This window comes from Esox lucius, chromosome 5 (assembly GCF_011004845.1).
Source record: "Esox lucius isolate fEsoLuc1 chromosome 5, fEsoLuc1.pri, whole genome shotgun sequence".
Lineage (NCBI taxonomy): Eukaryota > Metazoa > Chordata > Actinopteri > Esociformes > Esocidae > Esox > Esox lucius.
In genome coordinates this window covers 13,612,492-13,627,987 of record NC_047573.1, presented here as the reverse complement: position 1 = coordinate 13,627,987, position 15,496 = coordinate 13,612,492, and the positions used below count along the sequence as shown (strand labels likewise).

Here is a 15,496-nt window from a genome sequence, read left to right as displayed (position 1 = left end):
GGAGCTGCTCTTCCCCTGGAGATTCCATGGTACATCGATCCTTGGCATGACCCTAAACCAGACCCTGTCATTCACTGCAAACGCCGATGCGGTGACCAGCTCCTGCTCAGTCCAGTGAAAAGGCCCATTCTCCCCAATGGTGGAACTTCTTTCCTTTGCATCTCTGAGTGTCTGGTGCCATGTTGACATTTTCAAATAGTGCCGGAGACACATGAAACACTAATTTGGTTTAGAGAAAATATTTATTCACATTAACAATAGTACATTTGAAATTTGTGGTGAATGTGCATTTGTGTGTATTTGTAGTTGCATATTTGTTCATTGTTAGCATGCATACATAGGTGTGTGCCTTGCATGTTCATGAGTCTTTGTTTTTGTCTGTGTATGTTCGCATGCGTGTCTATGTCGTTATATCACAGTGTGGACGAGCAGAGTGTTGGTTTGTTTAGCATGGTGTCATTTATAGCCACTCAACATGTTTTGTTTAGTTTGCAGTGCACATTATTTGCTTTACAGAGTATGGTCATGTGTGACGTTTTGCGTTAACAAATCTGTTTTGCATGTTCTTTTACTGTTTCTTCAACACTCGCACAAAGCGGAACCTGAGTGATTTGCCTCCAAGCCAATCAAGACTGTGGGCGCTGCCCATGCAAACCAATGGGACTAGGGAAGGGGCGATCCATGGGGTGTTGTCACAGATATAGGCGAAAGTACATCACGAGGGAGCAGAGACTGAAACCGTTGAATAATCTACAATTCAGGGGAGTCCAACCCTGCTCCTGGAGAGCAACTGTCCTGGTTGTTTTCACACCCACCCTGTGTATATAAAGCCCCATTCAGTCTCTGTCTAATTATCAGAATCAGGTGTAGGCAGGTGAAGGTGTAGAACCAGGACAGTAGTTCTCCAGGAGCAGGGTTGGACACCCCTGAACATGATGCCAGACGTCAAAATCAAGCTAGCTGTCGGAATCGCAGCAGGACATTGAGTACCAAGGCAAATGCCATCGCACACCTGGACCAGTAGGTCAGTGCAAACCTACTACCCAGGCAGAGTGTAAGTAACTACAGCCAAGTGCGTGTTGGAGAGGGCCCTCAAGGATCTAATGTTGGCAGTTGTGGGTCCTGGGTGGACGGCCGTGCTCGGTGGCCTGGGTGAGAAGATTCCAGTACCTGTTTTGGTGGTTTCGTACAGCTTTTACATTTCGTATTTCGTTTCATCACATCTGAACAGTTTTTATCCACACAGTCGAGTCGTAGCTTTCAATAACTCCCCTATATTTATTGACTCCATTCGCTGTGTTCTCCAGGGCAAAGTACAGGTCCTGTTGTTCTTGTCTTTAAATGGACCTAGAGTTAATGTGAGAACCTGTTTGGCTGAGTGGGAACCTGTATCGAGACTAGGTGGACCTTAAAAGGAAGTCGGAGATTTTACATTTTAAAGGGGCATGTTTTTAATATTGTATTTCATATTTTAGTACCCTGCTCCAGCCTCTGACTCCTTCTTGGTAACTGTTACACTGCTCTCCCATAACAAAGACCCTGTTAGCGTAAGTATTTCTATATATATATATATATATGTATTATATGTATTGACTTCCAAGGGTTTATAGTATTACAACTGGGTAGAGTTGTAGGGCAACACACCTTTACCACCAGACACTAACATTTAAATGATTGCTTTGACAATTTATCTTAAATACTTTTTTTGTACAGTTCCCTATCAATTAGGAGAGACAGAACACCCAAATAGAAAGAAAAAGAAAAAACAATTCAAACATTTAAAGAATTCCATAGGTGAGGGACAGCTCTGGTTGATCAGTTAGGGACGTTGAGGATCTGAGCAGAGAGCCCATTGTGCCAGGTCTTCAGCTTGCGAAAACGAGGTCCTTTCACCTCTGACTCAAACCTATCCCTGGGTAAAAGAGAAACCAAACATAAAACATGTCTGTGTGTCAAAGTGTGTCTGAGTGGGTGTCTGTGTGTGTGTGTGTGTGTGTGTGTGCGTGCCCCTCACCTTGACCTCTGCAGGGCTTCCTCATCTGGGTCTTGCACTGAAAACACAAAAGGAGAGAACAGTGGTGTGTTATAAAGCATGAACAGATCTGTGCATGAAGTCCTATAGCGCCAGAGAGCACAATGGATGAAGAGGGATTACAGCAAGAACGGAAAGGAAGTGATGTTGAGTACTGACTGTATTCAGTGCCGGTGATGTGGGCCAGCATCCTGAAGCTCTTGGACTGCAGGTTGGCAGCCCGTCTTGCCCACTCGGCCATCTCCTCCTCTTTGCCCTGTGGCTGGATCACAGCCTGGTAGACTGGAGATGCACTGTCAACCACCGGGTCCTTTACAGGCAGGGAACCACTACAGGCACGGGACATGTCACTTACTAGTCCATACATGTTCTCTATAGATAATTAGATTACCTGGTGTTACTTATTCTCCACTCCTGCTCTAATCCACCAAATGTTACTAATCGAAATCAAGTCAAGTGCGCATTGCAGGACATTTGTATTTCAGGTGTTTTTGCAATGGTCAGTTTACTGTATTAAAATAAAAACGCCACTTCCATAGGGACATCATTTTACCTTTGAGAAAGAAAAGTATGGATAGGCATATATTCAGGGCTGGGGATGTATAAATCTGAGACATTAGGGCATCATTTCCATTTCCCACGAGGAGAGGAATCCCGGCAAGCTTTGGAGTGTATAGAGCAAACTCGGCTGACATTCTCCTTAGTTTATCATTGATAAAAATATGATCTTGACATTTTGCCAAAAGTAGATATATGTTAAAGTGTGTTTTGTCGACTTGATCTTGTTGTTTACTAGGAGTTACAGTGAAAATGTATTACTGCAAACATGCACTTCACATATTAGGCATTTTCTAAAAGAAGTTGCTAGATCATGCCAATATTGACTAATAGGATTTTGATAGCTCGTGTTTTGGTCTGCAACATTTCTTTCCTAGGTTCTGCCCACTCAGTGTTTGGTGGATTAAAAAAGAGACACTCAGAACATATTCTTTTATTTCGTAATATCTGAAGCACCATAGGTAACCTCTAAACGCGATCAATTGATTGAAAATGTCCCTTGAAAACAGACAGACGTGAGACAGATAGAAGTGTTTAGAAAGACATGACAATTTCAAATATCATGCAAATGTATCATGTGACGATATCATGTTAGACTGATGTGAGTTTGATACTCTTTATTATACGTACATTATATTAGCTGCTAAGGAATGTGAAATCTAATAAATGAAAGTAGAGGATGAGCAAAGTGGGGGTCAAGCGTGATACTTACATCAGGCTGCCAGCCGGTCCGTCATCACTGAGGTCACATGATCAAAGTTGGCCAGGGTGAGGGTGTGGCATGGATAACACAGGGTGATTGGTTGTTTTGTGGGGTGTAGATAGAAGGATGGAAGGAAGGAAGTAAGGAAGAAAGGGAAGAAAGAGAAGAAGGGAGAAAATGGGATTGACACAGACTGCATGTAGAGCATGATCCCGGAGCAGCAACCTGCATCTAACACAAAATGACCTAACCATCTTACTTGGAGGAACAAGTGATGATCTGCAACGTTGTGCTTTTGTGTGAGTGTGTGTTTGTATGTATGTGAGGATACTGTGTGCTCATGTAAATCTGCATCAGTCAGGGCCTGTATGCGAATGTGTCTGCCTGTTTGTATTTGTGCGTGTGCTCCTACCCCTCATGGCTTTTGCCCTGTGACTGTCCGGCGATGGCATCCATGATGGCATCCTGTGAGTACATGGAAATCGGGGTGTTGTACTGAGCGTGGACGATAGTGGCCTTGCCCCCTGGGCCGCGCACCTCAATGGGCTTATGGGTGGATAGAGCCGAGTCCTTCAGAGCTATGGCGTTAAAGCTTGGCACATACTCCTGACTGGAGGGGGATAAGGTGAGGGATAAGGGGAGATTTGGAGGATAAAGGGGTCAGGGGGTGGTTTAAGTATCCGTGTGGGGGTTCGTCGGTTGTGAGGGTATCAGATGACCGGTAACAAAGAGAAAAGAGAGGGGGGAATAAGATGATGGGACATTGAGAGGTTCAACAAGAGCAGGGCTGTTACTTACCTTTCTCCACATGTGAACTCACCCAATGCCTAGCAACGCTGTGACGGTACAAACATAGGACAAACACTAAGACTAATGATATATTTTAGGTCTGTATCACGGTAGTCATATAAACAACACACCTGATCGCATGGCTCGCTGCGTCTAAGTCTTCCCTTTTAGTAGATCACTTCGGCACAACAAGCAGAAGATGCAAGTCAACTACTCAACCGCTCTTGCCCCGGCCAATGGCAACAAACCCATACACCAGGGCTGCATTGGTAATGCATGCCGAACACCAGGGCACTCATCTGTGACCGGAGACGTGGGTACGGTGGTTCATTAGAAGAGTATGCTAAGATTCACAAGATCCAATGAAGCCTCCACAGGGCATTGGGAAACCAGAGCCAAATCCCAGACACAGTGCCAGGTGTTGATCCCCCAGGCCAGATGACACGTCGCATTTTCAGCAGTTGTACTTTTAAATGGCGATTGAATTGCCATTTGAATGACCTCGCTACAGTAAAATACTATGGCGAGAACACTCCCCCATGAAAGGTGATCCCACAACCCTGGTGCCTTCGAACCATAGAGCGTTGCATCAAACCGAGGGCACTCTGTTCACCCAACAACTAAATACTGAAGGTATAGGGTTGTGTGTGTTGTAGAGGAAAACATAACTTAATGCCAGGTCTGCCCACGCACCTGGGACAGGCAGCTGCATGACATAAGCAAAACCTGGTTTCTTGAGCCAACTGTGCCACAAGAATCACTGATAGGCCTATAACGGCATTCACATCATCATAACGAAATGAACGACTGAAAGGGATAAACTGGCTGTTAGAAATGTACACACCACAACCAATTTACTGTACTGCACATGAAAAACGCTGCAAATTCCTTGATGTTAGTATGCTTTATTAACAGACTGTACATATCCTACGATGAGTGTGCCAAACACATGCTCTTAGCCGTGGTTCATTGATGATATACAGTACCACGCCCCCTTGTGCCTCATTGTTTAAGTATTTACTGCAAACACATGTACCTACACAGTCATACAGTACACACAGTCTCTTACACACATACATGTACAGGCTATGAATGCTTATACTAACACACCAAGACACGAACAGTGTCTGCTTATGTAAATGACACCATGCAGTTAAAGATCATGGGCTTTCATGTGTGTTGTTATGGACGGATCAGCACACATTAGGCTTCATCACAGTGTCAGTATACTGGGTAACACTTCACGTTATGGTACTTCATAGACTGTTAGTCATTATACATGTACCAATTTAATACATACTAAATAATTTATCTAAAGTTGGAAAAAATAAGAAACTACAGTCTAAACTCTCGTGACTTTAGAGAATGTATCAATGCACAAACAACTGGTCAGAGAACATTCATGTTGTAAACATGCAAGCACAACAAAGCACACACACACACACACACACACACTTAACCATCATTCATGCAAATTCTGCCATTGGTACTGACTTTCCAGCCGTGTTTGCAATGATCTGTAACAATTTGAGGGAGAGAAAGACAAACAGAGAGAGATGGAGTTGTAAGGAATTTTATAATGACTGTTATTTTACCAGGTAAATATTACTAAGAACTTGTTGTTATTTTTAGCTCATTCTCAAGGACGAAATAACATGCTTTGTTCACGCTTCCAGCTCTTGGATCAGACCTGGCTTAAAGGTGATACCGAGGTACCGCATGTGTTGTGTGTGTTGTAATAGATGTGTCGTCATTGGGAAACTGGATTCCCTGCAGCCCACAGACTGTTAGACAGGAGCAGGAGTAAAATCATATGACACGCACACATATACGCACAAATGGAGGAGGTAAAGGGGTACGCTGGCGGCATGGTACGCTGACAACAACCAGACCCTCAATGCACCAAGGAGCTCATTATGAATTACAGGAAGTATAATGGCTGCAGTCCCGCCCCAGTCCTCATCGATGGCACTGAGGTGGGTGAAGAAAACCGCCCAGCACATCACTGATGCCCAGCTCCCAACCATCGCAGACCTCCAGCGCAAGCGGTGTCTGTGTACTGCGGGCGGCATCATCAGGGATCATATCCATCCCTCCTACCATCAGGCAGGCAGTACAGGTCTATTTGTTCTTGCACCAGCAGGCTCAGGAACAGTTTCTTTCCAGACCTTTTTACATCAACAGTTGTCACAAAGTGTTTTTACAAAACACCCGGCCTTAAACCCCAAGGAGCAAACAACAGTAGTGTTGAATTTCAGGGGCTAAGAAAAACTCCTCTGAGAAGGCCGAAATGTAGGACGAAACCTAGAAAGGAACCAGGCTCAGAGGGGTGACCAGTCATCTTCTAGCTGTGCATATTAAAAGAAACCCATTTGTGGTGTTAGCATCACTAACACCACAGATTAAACATGAATATGTAAGAGGGAGGTTTGATGTTGATTATGATGTGTGAGTTTGTACCAAATACACCAGACACGTGTTTCAAGGGAGGCCTGACTGAGGACGCTGCTCGTTTTGGAAGCGGGCAGACCATTAAATGGATCAGGGCATTGATCCTACCTGGGTGACGTATGTTGCCTTCAGGCTGCAGGTCAACGTAAGACCAAACCAAAGAGATCAGCGAGATAATGCTGCAATGTCAGTGGTCATGAGCAGTCGTGCTGTTTGAAGAAGAAAGAGCTATTTGTATGCCTGTGTCGATGCATACGAAGACCTCTGTAATTTGTGAATCCTGTTTTAATACACATTTTATTTGTGGATTGAAATATAATATTCACAGTGTGTGTGGTTGTGTGTAACCGGAGCAGAAATTCCAGCGTGGCGAGGAGCAGCTGTTCCCGGGTGTGTGTGTGAGCACACAGTTCGCCTTTACTAAACCACATTTTAGCGGACACTTTCACCATGTGCTGATCAGTACCTCCACCTTCATCGGGCTTGAGAGAAGAACCAATGAGGCGGCAGTAATATTCCGACCATCACCTAACATTCCGACCAAAGGCCATCACCTGGAACAACCGTAACACCTGTTGCCGGGGAAATGACTGTGGTCGTCATGTACAGTGTGACCATATGGTGCTGTGTTACCTGGAGTCAGTCCAGGTGTGTGTCAGAGCGTGTGTGTTACCGCTACAGGCAGCGAGTCAAGGGAGCGTGTTCCAGAATAATCCTGGAATGTTCCGAGTATTCTTGATCACTGTCCAGTTTTTTACGAAAGACGTAGGGGGGGGCAGGGGTCTGTGTGATTCCCTGCTCAGTAGCCTTATTTGTCCTAGACTGGAGTGAGCCAGGGGATGGGTACAGGACCAGGATGAGAAACAGAATAAACCCCTGGTTTGGCAGGGCTTGGCCTTTATTCCAGTAGGTTGGGAGAGGAGGTCGACAGTAGTTCATTTGGAGTTTTTTCCCCAGGAGGAGGTTAATGACTAGGAACTCAGTGAAGCTCTGATCAGAAGCACAGTGCACATTACAAGGACCGGCGCCATTTCAGATATGTCCCCGTTTTTCCTGCCGTCGAAATGGCACTCAGCCTGGCTGCCCCTACCCTCTCTCCTGTCACCTTGCTCTGCAGCTGGGCCATCTCTCAGAGAGTGTGTGCAGAGTACAGGCGGATGGTGGTGTTATACCGCCCCGTCCATCCTCAGGGGAGAGGATGCAGTGGGGGGGCGGGGGTTGTTGGAGAAGAAAGGGTGTATGGGCGGCAGGGGTTGGCTCAATTGGCTTCAGGAGGTGGTTTTTCGATGGATTTTCAGCCAACAGCACCCAAAGCCCTTGACCTCCGCATATTTTTCTTCCTCTTCCAGTTATTCTTCTTAAACATAATCAACCTGGGGAAGTGTGGGGCTCAGAGAGAGATGGAAGGGAAAGAGGGAGTTCACCGAAGCATGGTCCTCTTTTTTCCTCTAGTGTGAAAACTGCTACTGCCCCGGAGCCACCACTAGAGGGTACTAACACGCAACCTCTAACTCCCCTCTCGATTCACATCTTTCGTTCAAGGACATGAACTCACACGTACACACAAATACAGCTACATTTGGGTCTCTCTGTGCGTGTGCACAAGTAAGTGTATTGTGTGTGAGCGTGCGTGCGTATTTACCTTCTGGTGAGGAATAATTGGCATGGGAGAGTCCATTCTAGGCGTTGTCGTAGCAACAAGGGCAGGACGTCTTGACCTGAAGAGTGTGGCCAAAAACCAAACTTAGTGTTTTGTTAGCCTGTTATGCGGTATGCTGGTCAGTGTGCTATCATCTGTGTGTTTTTGCTCTGTGCTTGTGTAAATACTTGTTCATGGCGAGGGTCAGTTTATTGGTGGCCAACTTAATCTTGTTCTGGGCATCCAGGTGAGTCATGCCTTCCGTGCTCATGCCGTCTATGGACGCTATGATGTCCCCCTGGACTAGATTGACCCCCGCAGCCTTACTGCCTGGAGTTATCTAAAGAGGAGAGAGAGAGAGAGAGGAAGGTTGGGATGGATGTTAGGCCAGAGAAAGATAAGAGCAAGTGGATGAGAGGAAGATAAATACATACACAAGCATAAACGGGTAGTATGTATACACACACACACACACACACACACACACACACACACATGCATACACGTATGTGCACACACAGTCGCAGTCACCCACACAGAGGAAATAGCGAGGGGTTGAGCAACATGTTTAAACACAATAATGTATTCCAGAGTCTCTGAAATAGGCGGAGGTATTATAGGGGAGGCATATTAAATTATAGGAACTATAATTCTAACTAAGCAAAACATTATAGGGAAATTGTTGCAGAGGAAAAAAGAAGGATTGAAAATTATTATCTAGGCTTCCAGGATCACTGAATCACACTATTGTTCTGAGCAGCTCAGCCACCGGCAATGGCTTGTGTCTAATGCCTCTGTCTTTTTTTACTTTGCACCTAGAATAGACTACTTAGCAGTCAATATTTGGAATTGCAAAAATATTTTGGTTGACAGATTAGAATGTTCTCTTTTTAGCAACAGACATTATTTTCCAAACCTGTATGTCCCCATCACAGTATTTGAAACTTGTGAAAGGCCTGCTTTAGCTGTAGCTAAATACTGTTCCCTGACAGATTTGCCAAACGGTCAGCTAAATGTAGACACACAATTCTCATCTAATTGATCTTTTTAAATTAGCTATTGATCGTCTGTGGCACAATTAGAGCCTACTCTGGAAACAGTGAGCACTACCTTTCAGGTCACAAAAGGTACCGTAACCAGCCAAATTCTACAATGAAACAGTTTAAAAGCTGAGGTGCCGGATCTTGTTCCTAAGAGAACCATTTGTGGTGAAGCTCGAAACCCTACAGATACAACCACTGCAACAGAGATGTGAGGCGCTTTTTCTGAAATTTGCTCTTAACCTGCAGGAGTCAAAATTATTACCCAGCTAGCTGACACTATGAAGGATCTTAAGCCATGATCAAGGGAAAAGCTGGGGGGCAACTACAAGAGATGAAACACTAAACACTACAAAAAGGAGGGGGTAACTACGAGAGAGGAAACACTGAACACCACAAAAAGAAGGGGGAAACTACGAGAGATGAAACACTGAACACCACAAAAAGCAGGGGGAAACTACAAGCGATGAAAAACTGAACATTACAAAAAGTTAAATGCCATTACTTTTTATCCTTTCAAATGGAAACTAGCTTGAGGTGTGGTTTTGTTTGAATAGTTTTTTAAATATGTATTTTAAATATTATATTCTATCATGGATATGTTGTGCTGCAATTCTGTTTTCTTTATTATGAATGACAAAATTGTTCCATTGTAGCACGCATATTTGTTTAAATTATAACTACTTAAAACAAAATGATATTTTCTCATGATTTCTGGTTTCAATTACATTTTCTGCCAACTTTTGAGCAAATGCTATACATTTGAATATTTAGTTCTATTCAACTATCTGCTGTGCCCTGGGGCAGTGGGTTTGCAGTGCCAATGAAATTCAATGCCCTCTTCTCCCTCAGTTAGAACACGGACCCCTGGTTCTCATCATCACTGACCTCAAATATTTTCCTGATAACCATCCCTATTTATTTATTTCCTCCTTCATGTGTTGGCTGGTCATTGCTTGTATCATGTTCTGTTGTTACGTTTGTTCCTTTTGAGTTTAAGTTTCCCCTGCTCATATCTCCCTTGGCTACACATTACAAGGTCCTACTAGCTAAGCATTTTACATTAGTACAGCATGAATCAGTCAGTAGCTGTCAACACAAAACTAATTAGCTTGCAAATGTAGAGCTGCAGCAGTGAAATGACACACAATTGTTCTTACGTAACACTAATAACATAACTCTAACCAGTTATAAGACAAAATGTGGCAGTCATCTTAGTCAGCAAGCTATCCCGCCAAGTAATGTTATTTATGTAGCCAATGTGGAATCCTAGCCAGTATCAAACTTTTCTCGAGCCTAACAAGAATATAAACCAAAAACCTACTAAAATCCATGAATACATTTATCAATACCCAAAACGTTCCTATTTGTAGGGAACCCAATTATGTTTACAAATACCACAAACACTTGTGGGGTCAATGGGTCGCACACTGCAGGCAGTAATTGCATGCTAAAGATCTGTGACCAGCCGTGGAACATAAGTGCATAATTTTGACATGATATTATTCTGTCCCAAAACCTTTGGTGAGACGAATAGGGGTACTATGTAAAAAATGAATTGTCATTTTTAAATTTTAATATCAATATGATACACAAAAAAAGCTGAGAAAACATACACTTTAGCCTCATTGATTTTGACTCATTCAAAATAGGGTAATTTTAAGGTCTGAGTTTGAATCAGTTCTCTCATTCTTTTTTTCTACTGCCATTGGAAATCTAAAATAATCATAATAATAATAAACTTTTCAGTTTTATGGAATTTGAATGTTTTTTTAACGTTGCTTTTTGTCGCGAGTGGACCTTAGTACAATGTAAGAATGGCTTAAGGCACAAAACAATGATCTGAACTGACTTCCTTATTAAAAACACCACAGAAAAAAAGTTTATATGAATCCCTTGTGACTAGTACAGACCACTACACTAATGAGATGGTATGGTAAAGAGCTCATTAAGGGGCCGGTTCTGGGGCGGACTGGGGACTGGGGCTTGTGAGTGGCCCAGGCAGGGGGCCAGTGGTATTGAATAAGCCAGGCTCCGGGTCTTGGACAGAGAGATAAGGGCTGGGTACCAGGGGTAGAGGCTAGACTTACAGGCAGCTCGTTAAAGAGTTAAAAATACCGTGCTCTCCCTGTAGTGACCACCTCTACACCCCCAACACAAACACCTGCCACTGCCACTCACACTGCCTACTCCATCGCCCGACTAACTGTCTGTCTCCGTGCCTGTCGTTCCTCTATATTCAGTGCACATGCCCATGTGTACGGTCCGTTGGTGCGCGTGCGCGTGCGTGTGCGTGTGGGAGTAATTTACTGATTTAGCATGACTTCACCGCAGCACTGTTTTCACTGCTAACACCATCTGATCACTTCACATGTCATCACTCTTCTCTGCTTATGCCGAATCAGCGACACACATACTGGAGTCACTCCGCGAACGCCGCAGCCAGTGAAACGCACGTCCCCACAAATCCAGGTCTGACTATCCACTGGGCAAACCCTAAGCAACGGTATAAGATGTGCATGCCGTTAGAATCAGGCCAACAGTGGGCCCGACAACAAAAGCACAAAACAATAGTGCGTATGTACCCTAAACCTATGTAAATAGCACCAACCTCTAGGATACACCAATAGCTGTTGTGGTCAACTTACTAACTTGCAGTCACTTGCATCTGCTAAATGCCTAAAATGTCAAATGTAAATGTATAATGGCAATCATTACTCCTTGAATGCTGGTCTGATAAGGTCAGAGTAAAGAAATATGATATCTGCAACTCTTATATACCGAATCGCCTTGCTGCTTAGTAATGGTGCTTATAGTTAGTCCAGACAATGAAGGCCGTCTGCAGGACGATGGCAGAATAAAATAATACATTATCGGTAGGTGGGCAGAGACATTCCTTCTCTGTTTCCCACCCACATCTCTGCAGGTGCTCCTGACTGTAAGCCAGTCACAATCACATTTATACAGAATCCCCCGCTTTAGTCCTCACTCCCTTCATTGGGTCTGTTCCATTAGACTGAGGCATCATGTGACCAGAACAAATACAACGAATATCTCAGTCCTCTGGTCAAAAACACAAGTCGCCATCTTGCTATTATTAGTCATACACCATTAGGTGGTATAGACTTATTTCAGCTTAACCACACATCTCTACTGTAGCCATCACCAAATCACACCACACTCTCTTCCTCATGCAATCACAAAACAGAGTCTTCCTTACCCCAACCTGCATCAGTAAACAGTGTGGCTTGATAGAGACTTTTTAGCCAGCAAAGATGTAAACTTTTTAGTATCGTATCACTCAATGGGGCACACACTAGAACACAGGCCAGTGGAGTGAAAGAACATACATTTAATCCCCAATAGATTAAAAAGCACTAGGTAGGAATTGAATCTTAGCTCATTAAGCAAGGATTGCAATTCTCAAAATGTGCATTGGATTCCATTGATTTGCTTCACCTTGATGGATCCCAAACTATTACAATGTAAAAGCTAATCATTAAACTGTCAAAATTTGTTTGGTACAGTTTGGTACCCTTGCTGGGTACATTTGTTTGACCTTTGGTTGTTGTGATTGTGCTGATATAAGTGACATCCCATCAATTCTGATCTAATGTCAACAGTGTATTTTATGTATCCTGAGGTGTGTTGTACCCTTATCTTTTTCCAGTGTCTAGAATTCCCTTGTTCCCTCCTCCTTTGCCTGTCTTCATGAAGTCAATATGCAAACTACTGAACATGATCTTCCGACGGGTGGACAGCTTCAGTTAATAACCCATTAACTGGTTATTTAGCTAACTCAGTACCTCATATCTGAAAGAAATTAGACCATCCATCATTCAGACTCTCTCCTCAAACAGTGTCATGGAGCTGCTTCACACTATAGACTACAGGTTGAGATGATTATTGAAAGGCCCCCTTGCCCCAGACCTAACAACAGCTAGTAGGAGGACCAGACGTGGAAGGAGAGAAAATGGACACAATATAATTACTTTAATAATAATAACACAGAGTGAGGATTAATAATTATCACACAGAGTGAGGATTACTTTCGGGACATACTTTGCATATTAGAGGCCTATCCGGATACATTAAGTAACATATGACCACACCCCTCTTCTCTCTGTTCCCACTCCCTCTCTGAAAGACTCTCCCTGCTCAGCACCCAGAGAGGGACTGATTGATATAGGTGTGATGCAAAGGGAGAAGTAGATAGTGGAGGGATATGGAGAGAAATAGAGGAGTGGGACGAAGAGGCTGAGAGAGGGAGAGATAAAGCGGGAGAGGGAGGTTATGAATAGGGAGAGGGAGGTTATAAAGAGGGAGAGGGAGGTTATAAAGAGGGAGAGGGAGGTTATAAGGAGGGAGAGGGAGGTTATAAAGAGGGAGAGGGAGGTTATAAAGAGGGAGAGGGAGGTTATAATGAGGGAGAGGGAGGTTATAAAGAGGGAGAGGGAGGTTATGAATAGGGAGAGGGAGGTTATAAAGAGGGAGAGGGAGGTTATAAAGAGGGAGAGGGAGGTTATAAGGAGGGAGAGGGAAGTTATAAAGAGGGAGAGGGAGGTTATAAAGAGGGAGAGGGAGGTTATAAAGAGGGAGAGGGAGGTTATAAAGAAGGAGAGGGAGGTTATAAAGAGGGAGAGGGAGGTTGAGAGAAGGGGGAGATAGAGGGTGAGAGGTGCATTCTAGAACTCTCCGTGGCAGGTTAGTCCTCAACCATTTGCTATCTGTTGTCAGTCATCACATCCTTGATTATTTCTTGAATTTAACTGGTACTGTATATGCATCCCTTGTCTTTGCAATAATGAAAAACACTTTTTAATAACAAATGTTTCCACGTCATAATTTCTCTAGTGTTGAACACAAAGCAAGTCCTTCATAGTGTGAAACTGGCCAGATTGGGCCCAATGAATAAAAAAAATTGCCTCTTTCTAATGCTGTTTAGTATCCGTGCTATATAGTATCAAAATGATTATGTACAAGCAACTCTTTGGAACAATAAGACATAATAATAATGGACAAAGAATCACAACACTTTGATATTGTATAATTGTTTAAAAGGAATTTGATTAGATTTGAGCATGTCTCATTGATGTTTCCATCTTTGCTATTAATAATTGTACTGGTGGCTTATTGTTATTATAATAGTAAAATGTATTTCAATTTACTAAACTACCATTTTAATTAATTTAGAAAAGGACCCAAATAAATAAAAAACCTATATAAACCCATATCAACTTTTTCCAAAATGCTATCCCACTGCAATTCAATAGAAACCCTGTTATATAACATGCACAGACACGGAAGCACATACATTTCACACGTGCATTAACATATACACACATACACACACACACACACAAACACACATACACGCACACACACACACACACACACACACACACACACTACAAACTAATCATAGCTGTATGTCACACTTAAAGCATGTTTGTCTAACAAAGGACACACTTAGAGGGTGTACTATCTTACCCTGGAGATGTTTAGGGGCATATTGAAGTCTTTTCCCCCTTGCAGTCTGAAACCCCATGGTGCAGGGCCACTCAGAGTTACTGTGTAAGCCATCTTCAGCTTCAGAGAAAAAAAGACACACACACACACACACTGCTTCCTGTCCTCCTGAATCCAATTCCCTCCTTTGCTTGCTTTCCCCTTTCACTAGTTTTCTGGTTTCTTCACTCTTGTTCCTCAGCTCTCTCACAGTTATTTCCTGACGGTCGGGCACAAACACCCGTTTGGGCGAGGGAGGGGCAGGCACCGAGGAGCTTCTGTAATACACACACAAACACGGATGGGAGAAACACATGTACGCGCACATGTGCACATATGCTCGCACACAGTTGCGCCAAAGAAATTTAACCTAAAACCATGTATCCACTCCGAGTACACACCTATAAAAACCTGCTAATGTTTGAAATTGTATAAAGTTGTTGTGAGAAAGCTCTTGCCTGTTAGGTACCAGAATAGCCGAGTCAATGGGGATGGAGGGCACAGGAGCCTTATAAGGCCTGCAATTCTACCCCCAACATGCCTCACTCTGCATTACTCACACACACAGATATAGACTCCCCCTAGCCCCACAAATGCTCCCCCTTCACTACCTCACTCTGGCCGTCGCTCTCACTAATCAAACCTCTCTTTTGCTCCCCCAAGTTTTTGTTGCTTTGCTGGGTTCAGTGCGTCCGGACAATATGTTTCTCTTTATATTGTTGTCTGTATAGCTGTGTCTTGTGTTACCGGTCCCAGCTCTCATAAAGTAGTAACAA

General features: G+C 43.5%; 1 protein-coding gene across 2 annotated transcripts; it reads right to left on the bottom strand.

Annotated features, from left to right (window-relative positions):
- Positions 1 to 228: 228 nt before the first annotated feature.
- Positions 229 to 15,217, bottom strand: LOC105005931 (LIM domain-binding protein 3). 2 transcript variants are annotated; one of them, XM_010864202.4, is made up of 10 exons: positions 15,122 to 15,217; positions 14,703 to 14,998; positions 8,361 to 8,512; positions 8,176 to 8,251; positions 5,577 to 5,599; positions 3,706 to 3,903; positions 3,303 to 3,329; positions 2,192 to 2,361; positions 2,015 to 2,051; positions 229 to 1,912 (listed from the first exon to the last, which is right to left on the bottom strand). In XM_010864202.4, exons 2-10 carry the CDS (start codon positions 14,793 to 14,795, stop codon positions 1,816 to 1,818), a joined length of 873 nt encoding a protein of 290 aa, XP_010862504.1. In that variant the 5' UTR covers positions 14,796 to 14,998; positions 15,122 to 15,217; the 3' UTR covers positions 229 to 1,815. The 2 variants fall into 2 exon arrangements, with proteins under 2 accessions (XP_010862504.1, XP_010862520.1); XM_010864218.4 differs by lacking the exon at positions 3,303 to 3,329.
- Positions 15,218 to 15,496: the final 279 nt, after the last annotated feature.

What these genes read in the sequence shown, in the direction of transcription:
- LOC105005931 (XM_010864202.4), bottom strand. Translation starts at nt 14,795, where the DNA reads ATGGCTTACACAGTAACTCTGAGTGGCCCTGCACCATGGGGTTTCAGA. An exon ending in CTGACCCTCGCCATGAACAA is followed by an intron (nt 8,252 to 8,360) that starts GTATTTACACAA and finishes CACACTCTTCAG; the next exon opens with GTCAAGACGTCCTGCCCTTG. An exon ending in ATTGCAAACACGGCTGGAAA is followed by an intron (nt 3,904 to 5,576) that starts GTCAGTACCAAT and finishes ATCCCCCTCCAG; the next exon opens with TCAGGAGTATGTGCCAAGCT.